General features: G+C 44.6%; 1 protein-coding gene across 3 annotated transcripts in view; it reads left to right on the forward strand.

The window, feature by feature from the left end:
- CRIM1 (cysteine rich transmembrane BMP regulator 1) overlaps nucleotides 1–9591 on the forward strand; it is a 210317-nt gene that overhangs the window by 171409 nt on the left and 29317 nt on the right. For all 3 annotated transcript variants that reach the window (XM_024753592.1, XM_024753593.1, XM_024753594.1), the window contains 2 exons: nucleotides 464–679; nucleotides 5729–5950. In XM_024753592.1, coding sequence (XP_024609360.1) covers nucleotides 464–679; nucleotides 5729–5950 — 438 coding nt within the window. The remainder of the gene's footprint in view (nucleotides 1–463; nucleotides 680–5728; nucleotides 5951–9591) is intronic.

Below are 9591 nucleotides of genomic sequence, written 5' to 3' on the forward strand. Positions count from 1 at the left end.
TTTTTTTTTTTTTTGCAGTACGCGGGCCTCTCACTGTTGTGGCCTCTCCTGTCGCGGAGCACAGGCTCCAGAAGCGCAGGCTCAGTGGCCATGGCTCACGGGCCCAGCCGCTCCACGGCATGTGGGATCTTCCCGGACCAGGGCACAAACCCATGTCCCCTGCATCGGCAGGCGGACTCTCAACCACTGTGCCACCAGGGAAGCCCCCTGTGATTTAATTATCTCGTTGGAGCCTCTCGTTACTGTTGACAAACTGGAACCACTTGAACCTCACTTCCTGAAACTAGCTCTTCTGGTGTTGCTTTATATTTCTGTGCATGGAATGTTTTCTTCCCTGTGTTCTTGAGGGAAACAGCCACTTCATCTTCTTTGTCCCTTAAAGCCCACAGCACCAGGTTCTTCCCAAGCTGGTAAGACTGCAGATGAATAATTTCTTGTGTTTGGATTTTGTGTCGTTCCCCAGATGACTTTGTGGTGCAGAAGCCGGAGCTCAGCACCCCCTCCATTTGCCATGCCCCTGGGGGAGAGTACTTTGTGGAAGGAGAAACATGGCACATTGACACCTGTACTCAGTGCACCTGCCACAGCGGGCGGGTGCTGTGTGAGACAGAGGTGTGCCCACCGCTGCTCTGCCAGAACCCCACACGCACCCAGGACTCCTGTTGCCCACAGTGTCCAGGTAACCGGCACTGCGCCTCGGGTTGCACTGGGCTGGTGGGGAGGGCCTGCAGCCTGGGTGTTGTCATTCTGCAGGACCGGTGGGCTGGGTTGAGCCCCACGTGGGAGTGGGCCAGACCCAGTCACCAGTAACCCAGGCAGGAACATCTGGCAGGCAGCTTTCTAAATTCATTCCTTTCTATCAACCACATATTTATGCAATCAATATGCCTTGCACCTGAGGTGACTTTGAACAACAACAGCAAAAAAAAAAAAAATTGTTTCTTTCTACCCTTTTTTCTTAACCCTACATCTCAGACTCAAGAGACAGTCCTGCTGTACCAGATTATTCCAGATGATTTTGCTAATGTGAAAAGTCATCTTTGTCTTTACAAAATGTGAAGAGCAATTATTGATGAATAATGTAAATAAAATCTTTGAAATATGTAAGGGTGGTGAAGATACTTTGAGAATGTTAAACAGAGGAATCGCTAAAAGATACATAATGCCCACCTTCTCAAATCTGTGATGACTAAGTTAAGATCCAGAAGTACTAAGTGACCAGCACTGCATATGTACAAAGAGTACTATTGTTTTCTTTTTTTTTTAAGTTCTCAGATAATCTGGGCTTAGCAGGTGAATTTATGGTCATGAAACAAACATAATGAAATTTTGTCAGACTTTTAAACATACGTTGCTGATTATGCAACGCAAGCAGCAATTCTAATTAACACTAGAATATATGACTTAATTTGTATAATTACCAAGTTGACAGCACACTAGTTTTGTTGTTGCTCAGTCTTTTATCTTTTCAACTTAAATCAGTAATCATTTACCTTCTAAATGTATGTTCTTAGAGTATTTCTGCTCAGTAAAACATAAGCCCTTGTATTACTTTTTTTACATTGGATTAACTAGTCAGCCAGCTAGAATCTATTGTTCTGTCATTATGTAACCAGCGCAGTTGATGTCCAGAATTCTTCCTGGGTTCACATTGATGATATTTTTTAATTGCATCAGAGGAAATTGTAGGGATAGCAACATTATTTGCTGTTGTCATCATGCCCTGCTGCTGAGGTATTATCATCTTAGTACAGAATCTTTGGCGTAATTTTCAACCATGTTAATCTGAAAAGCTTAATTAGTGCAACGTCTTTTCTAGTATAAGAAATGTATTATGTTGTTAGGATATACCCTAGTCCCTCCTATATTTTTATCATCACTCTTTTACTTAGACACAAACCCTAATATTTCTCTGTTAGTATATGACCATGATTATTCCCATCCTCCTGGTGGAAACTACTCTGAGTGGTCTCTTCAGTGGGGATCATGAATTTATATCCGTTTAATGTATTCATTTTACAAGTGCTTATGGAATGCCTGAATTGAGCCATGGGGATCCTGGGGTTGATGAGAACAGCCACAACTCCTATCCTGTGGAGCAGTAATGCAAAAGAAGAGCTGAACAATCCAGTACTCCACCTTTAAGTAAATCATGACAGAGTGAGAGGAGTGCCTGGAAAGGAAAGCATTAAGAGCGCAGGTAACCCAGGAAGCTTTAACTAAAGTGGGAAGTACCTCTGTTCCCACTTGTCCGAGGATCTGAGGACAAATACGGGGGTTGGCCCAAATTTATTGGTGGGACACCTGACTGGACTCAGAGGTTCAGCCCAGGCAAAGAACAAGAGCTCCCTGGAAATGGGACTCCTGTGTGTGCCGAGGACTGATTTCTTAGAGCCAGGTCTCAAGGCCAGTGCGCATGAGCAGAGGCCCTGCCGATTCTAGCAGAGCAGAGACCTCCCCTCTAGAAACAGGAACAAGCACCCCATGTGTGCCTGGCTTTGGCTTCTCCTTTATAAACGTATGCCTAGGTGACTCTTCCTTACTTTACATATAACTTGAGAGATACTTCAGTGATAGCCTTCATCTTAAATGTCAGGACTTTCTGTTTCCTAGATCAGTATTCTGAAGGTTACACTTAAACCTGTGAATAAGTTTGTATCTAGAATGCTCTTGTATTTTAAAATCAGTCACCTACCCCATCATTGATCTTTCTGAACTTTCCATTCATAGTTGTGTTGCAGCGATAAAAAGTCTTAAAATTCAAAGCATTGATTTCTTCACATTGCAGTAAATTTCGACAGCAGCATTGATAAATGGAGTATTTCACATCTACAAAAATACCATCTCTAACCTTAGGATACTTGCATCCTAAAGTTGTCCCAAAATGATACATATGTACAACTAGAAGAGTTGCATCCCTCATGGTGATTGTATCTCCTGGGATGCCTTGTCATTCCCTCTGTTCTTAATTCCCCCTCTCCTCCGGCCTGGTTTAGAGCAAGGTCTAGAAACAGGAGTGGGCTCATGAAGAAAGACTGAGCATCCCTGTAGGTGATGATACTTCACCAAGGTGAGAAAGGCAGAGAATAGAAAAGCACTTCCTTCTTTTTTCACACTTTTAAAATTCTCTTTCATTTTTGATTTTTTTAAAGTTGGAAAGAAGCGTAGGACAGAAGAGAGATCCCTCTTTTCTTCTTTTATTTCTCTGTTATAGAAATAAAAAGAATGAATGAACACCAGTGAAAGAACTGGTAAAAACAAAACAAGTGAGTTAATATTTAGAATCAGAGTGTAAAGAAGGGGTCTCACTTTTTCCTAAAAATGGAAAGAAAGGCCCAAAGAAGGAAGATAGCCTGGGCAAGATTCCCAAATGATATCTTCAGGCAGGGCTCCGAAGTCTCTTGCCCTGGGGGCTGAAGACCTGCAGACGCTGCATCTCAGCTGCAGCTCTCATTCCAGCTCTGCCGGCACATTCCCGTGTCTCCTGGGGTCCCCTCCAGACTCTAGGATGTTCATTTCAGCTACTATTTCATGCTTCCATCGCTGCCGTCCCTGCTTCCTCCTCTAAGTTTTCAGACACCAGGTTGGGTGTTGCTTGCAAGAGCTAAGCTGTTATAACACACAGAAACCTCGTGGCAATTTGCAGAGCCTCGTGTAGACTAGTGTGAGTTGCCCTGATTTCCAGCCAAATCAAAAGTTAACATCAGTCAATCTCTTAAAAAGAAATTATCCCTGGACATGGATGATCCAGAAAAGATGCCTGAGAAAGTAATCCCATTTTACCAACATATGCATGTGATCTATGGAAACTTACCTAAAATTGGACCTGAAGCACATTTGGAACAATGGAACCAATGGCTGTTCTTTCGCTGTTGCTGCCTTCAGGACTGGCAGTAGGAGATACAGTTACACACTTTGGGTTCAGAGCCCAAAGTAAAGCGATTGCCCCGCTTCTCAAAGAGACTCTTCTTGTGAAATCAAACTTGCTGGCTGTAGGGTGTATTCAGGAGGTAGATGGGAGGAAAATGGGACACTTAGAGCTTCTGCATCACTGTGATAGCTACATGTATATGAAAGAGCAGACTTCATGATGTTGACTATGAGAACGGATGATAATTCTTCTGACCCTGTATCCTTTGAGAAAACAGGATTCTCTTAGAGGTTTGCTGGGTGGGACCGTCATGGCGTTTTCCAGACTCTCAAGTGCAAAGGTGGTTGGGAGTGCTCTCTTGTCAGTGCAATTGTGACATTTCTAAACTAGGAAACTTCACTAACTAGTATTACGCTTTCCTTTGTTATATCCCAGTCAGCTTTCTGCTTGAGCTTACCGCTCTCAAGTCAGTTCAGTGAATGGCAAGACCCAAAGAGATATCTGGGTTTTCTGGTGACGTTCTTTTGTGTTTCAAGTTGTTACTAGATCTGGAGACCCTCTGGTCTGTATTTATGTAGCAGAAGCACACAAGTCTTGCAGATGATTTCTCTGTGGGTGCGTCCTCAGGAGTGATTTACATTTCCCATCATCTTTCAGCCATTAATGTGAATGCCTGAACATTGAAGTGTTACATACAGTTTGAAAATCCGTTTGGGTGTTAATTGGTTAGGACTGCATGCGGCTGCAAGTGAGAGAAAACCCAGCTACAGTTTGTTTTTTTTTTCTTCGGTACGCGGGCCTCTCACTGTCGCGGCCTCTCCCGTTGCGGAGCACAGGCTCCGGACACGCAGGCTCAGCGGCCATGGCTCACGGGCCCAACCGCTCTGCGGCATGTGGGATCTTCCCGGCCCGGGGCACGAACCCGTGACCCCTGCATCGGCAGGCGGACTCTCAACCACTGCGCCACCAGGGAAGCCCCCCCAGCTACAGTTTTTAAACAGAGGTTTCTTTACCATACATTATGAGAAGCTTGGAGACAGATGTTGACCCCATTGATTTAGTGTCTTAGTGATATCAAGGCCTCTCTCTTACAGGTATGATAAGGGTATTATAGCTACAGGCGACACACTCATATTCAAGGCAGGAAGAATGTGGAAGCATGTGGGTAGCTTCACATCTGCCCTTCTTTTAAGAAAGTAAAAGCTTTCCCAGAAATCCCTGATTAGCCAGTGAATCTGTTAGCCACAGCCAGGTGACATGGCCACCCCCAGCTCTGCCAGAGACTAGAAAAGGAGGGAGCAGTGGTCCCACATGACATATCCCCCTTGTGATCCAGGTCCTCAGCCACCCCATCCCCGACCTAAAAATCAGGAGTTCATTAAGGAAGAAAGGTAGAGTGGATATCGTGCAAGCAACTAACAGAATCTCTGCAACAGATCTTTTGTAGTCTTTGTTGTTTTTGTTTCAAAACTCCAGACCCTGTCCGAGCCAGATGTGCTGTGTCATTACTGAGTCCTTTTTTTTTTTGCGGTACGCGGGCCTCTCACTGTTGTGGCCTCTCCCATTGCGGAGCACAGGCTCCGGACGCGCAGGCTCAGCGGCCATGGCTCACGGGCCCGGCCACTCCATGGCATGTGGGATCTTCCCGGACCGGGGCACGAACCCGTGTCCCCTGCATCAGCAGGCGGACTCTCAACCACTGCGCCACCAGGGAAGCCCCTGAGTCCATTTTAAGGAGGCACACAAAGCCCTGGTGACCGAGCGTGCTTTGTATGGGACAGAGTGAAACTCACTGTGTTGCACAGTGGGTGGCCTGCAGCATCTTTTTTTCTGCTGACCTTCTGTTCATTTTTCCAGATGAACCTCTCCAGCCTTCCTCATCCCATAATGACAGCGTGCCGAGTTACTGCAAAAATGATGAAGGGGATATATTCCTGGCAGCGGAGTCCTGGAAGCCGGATGTGTGTACCAGCTGCGTGTGCATGGATAGCGTAATTAGCTGTTACTCTGAGTCTTGCCCTTCAGTATCCTGTGAAAGACCTGTGTTGAGAAAAGGCCAGTGTTGTCCCTACTGCATAGGTAAGACCAAGAAAAAAAATCCTTCCTTTCTCCCAGTGACCACTAAATCTACATTGACAGCCATTTGCCTAGATCAGTTAATAATTTTGAAATCTGTTTTTCTGATTGACGTGCCACATAGAATCAATGTAGTCACATCAGGTGGAGGAAAGACATGGAGGATGTGTTCCCGAGATAAAGCATATTAAGAATAAGAAATGCTCTCTGAGGATGTCATGATGCTATAGCGCTGTCTCTCTTGGGCTCCTTTGCCATTTCAGAATTTTCAATATTGGAACTCTTCCTTCACTCTGTTACTGACCGTGGTCCTTTTGTCCACAGAGAAACACCATGTCCCATATCAGAGTACACTTAGTGCCTAAGCTTGCCACTGCCTTGAGATCAGCTAAATACCAGATACTAATTTTAATCCCCCAATTACTCCTCTGTCTGCTAACACTTAATTGATTCTATTTAAACCATGTGGTTGTCCGTGTGGAGGGCTTAGGGACACAGAGTGAGGCCTGAGTAACTGACAGAGCCCTCTCCTTCATGTGACCCACGGGGATACATCTTGTGAGCAGAGGACATATGTATATCAGCCCCTGACGTCTATACCAAAACTGGTCCTATGGACACAAGCCAGATGCCGTTCTGGAGTCCAGAAGGCGAGGCTCAGACAGCTGGCAGCTCTTATACAGGCACAGTCCCTGCTCCCAAGGCTCTCACTCTCTTTGATTGCTTTCGTCTCAAGTAAAGCTCATAAAGTCAAGTGAAAGACAATGACATATCTCAGTCCAGTTGTGAACCTGTAATCAGAGTTAGCAGGTGAAAAATTAGGCAAGCTGTATTAACAACAGGCATCATGCAATTTATTGTTGAAGATTTTTGCGTGCTTCGTAGATGCAAGTCAGTGCATATATTTGGGGTGATGCCTGAGGAGGAGGAGAAATCCTCTGGCCACAGGGCTTTGTAACAATCCCCGTAGATGAGTCGATAAATGGCGCTCAGGTGCACATTGGCCACCATTCAAGCTTATCAGGACAGCTCCTCTGGCCACTCTATGGGGCCACTTCCTCTGAAGACTTATTCTACACATTGGTATACAAGAGATGGAAAGGTTTTTAAAGCATAATTTCTGGTCTCAGGAATTTTACAGAGCTTGAGTTTCTCAATGTAATGGTCAGGGAATATTAAAAACTATGTGTGAAAGATGGATTCTCTTCTTTTAATAGGGTGGCTGTCTATCCAATTTATTCTTTAAACCATGCTTTTGTGAGTGAAGTGGGGACTGTTAATAATTATGTTGGGACCATGGCTGTAGGCCAGGAGTGTCCCTAGTAAATCGGGACATACGGTTGCTGCACCTCTTAGTGACTGGAGCGTTGGGTCTGCTGTAATACCCGTAACCTTTGTAGCTCCTAAATGGAGCCAAAAATGTATTAAGGCATCCACCCAACTTACTGCTACATGTCTTCTCAGAGAGCTGACCAACAGTCATCTGGAAAGTGGCATAGCCCTTGGTGAGACCTGAATGAAAGGTGTAACCAGGCCACTATTTCAGACAGGGTGTTGGTGGATGGAGGGGGAAATGTCCAGCTAGGACCACTGTATTTAAATACCAAAACTTTAGTCCTAAAGGAAGCAGTTTATAAATCAACCAAGGGCACTTGGATCACAGTTGGAAACTAGGGCCCAGGAGGCCTGAGAATTCTATTACCTTCAGAGGAAAAACCCAGCAGTGAATTTCTTGTGTGTTGAAAACCCTCAAATTTAATTTTTTTTAGATAAAAAAAGTTCCTGTTGTGTTTTGCTACTTAATTGGTAAATACGCGATTAGTAAATTACTCAGCTAGTAAATTTGTTTCCATGTGATAACAGTAAATCACTTCTCTTTCTCACAAAACCAATTTAACAAAACCAAACTTATGGAAAGAAACCTGCATATCATAGCATTCTGTGTTGTCTTTTTTTTTTTTTTCTTTTGCCTGCATATTTTCCTATTCCAATTCCTGCATTATTTAGACCAGCAGTCCCCAACCTTTTGGCCACCAGGAACGGTTTCGTGGAAGACAGTTTTTCCATGGAGGGTGGTAGCGTTGTTTCAGGCTGGTAGCGCGAGCGACAGGAGCGGCAGATGAAGTTTCACTCACTCACCGGCCTCTCACCTCCTGCTGTGCGGCCTGGTTCCTAACAGGCCTCAGACTGGTAGTGGTCACAGCCCGGGGACTGGGAACCCCTGATTTAGACCATACATTCATCTTTAGTGTGGGGAAGAAAATACCAGTTTGCCCCAGTTTGTGATTTTGATTTCGAGTTAGATTGTAAGTACTTTCACTAAATTGTGGTTCATATGAGCTCATAATGATAGAGTGGAAATTTGATTTCTGTTACATCTCCCTCCACAACTACTACCTACCCCCTCCCCTTGACACAGGTGTAACTGTGCTGTATAAACCTATGACGTATCTTCTGGGGAACATATTGGGGAGTCTTAACATTTGATGCGTGATGCTGTGTGCTGTGCCCTTGCGTTCATCTTAGGCTTCATACGTGTTTTCTTACTGAAATAGTCATTAGGAGCCTCTATATGCATCCTACTTTTCTGCAAGTAGCAAGGACCAGGTTATGTCCAAGCATATGAAGTCAGGTTCAGTTCATGACTGTGATATGGGGATTTTATGACCCTCCAGTTTGCTCCCTTGGCCTCTCCAGGCTTAATTCTCTTGTCAGCTTCCCGTCAGTGTGGTCCCTCTGTAAGGGCACCAAGCCCGGGCAGCACTAGCACACCTGCAGGCAGTTACTGGCGATGCCCCAGTGGCAAAGCCTGCATCCCCATCCAGATCACCTAGCAAAGGAAGAAGGTAGGAAGGCCGTCATTCTGCATGTCATAAAGCCCCCAGTTGCTTCCCAGCAGGCATCGAGGACCAGTGCTTTCAATGCCTCCTGTTTTAGGCTTTCTCAGTTTGAACCCAGCTCCTTATTAACCCAGATAATCTGTTCCCGGGGTCACATGTGCCTCCTCCAGGCCTACAGTGCTGACCTCACCGTGGCTGCAGGTCTCCTCCCTGGGGGAATGTTCTCCCTAATCAGTCAAATATGGATCTCTAAAAACCTCAAATCTGCCTTTAATCTGGCTGCTTCTTTAGTGCTAAAACCCCTGAAGAAAAGTGTGCTTGCTTTCACCTTGTGAAGTAGCCTTTTTTCTTACCACAAGAGAATTGAAAAGGGTGATCCTACTAAAAGTAGTGTAATTACGAATGTTTGTGTTCCTTTCAGATAAATTATCAAGTCACTAAAGTGCAATGATAACGCTTCTCTTCTGCTGTGTGAAAGCCTCATATTATGTGTGCTAATTTAATAGAATGTGTAATACAGACATAATTAATAGGATTGATGATTCATTTTGAAAAGTGAACAGCTTTGTCTAATTACTTATAATACCCATCATTAGGGAATTCATCCTTGTCCTAGAAGGAAACTAAGTAGTAATTACCCAATCATTTTAATGGAACATCTGATTCCCTAATTTTTTTATATTCCAGCTTCCTACACAAATACACACAAACTTAGATTTTATTTTCATAGGCTTTTTGTCTGTAATGATGGCTTAAAGAAAGGGGAACGAGAATCAAGAGATGACTTGAACGTAGATCGGGGCC

This window comes from Neophocaena asiaeorientalis, unplaced genomic scaffold (assembly GCF_003031525.2).
Source record: "Neophocaena asiaeorientalis asiaeorientalis breed wild unplaced genomic scaffold, Neophocaena_asiaeorientalis_V1.1 scaffold171, whole genome shotgun sequence".
NCBI lineage: Eukaryota > Metazoa > Chordata > Mammalia > Artiodactyla > Phocoenidae > Neophocaena > Neophocaena asiaeorientalis.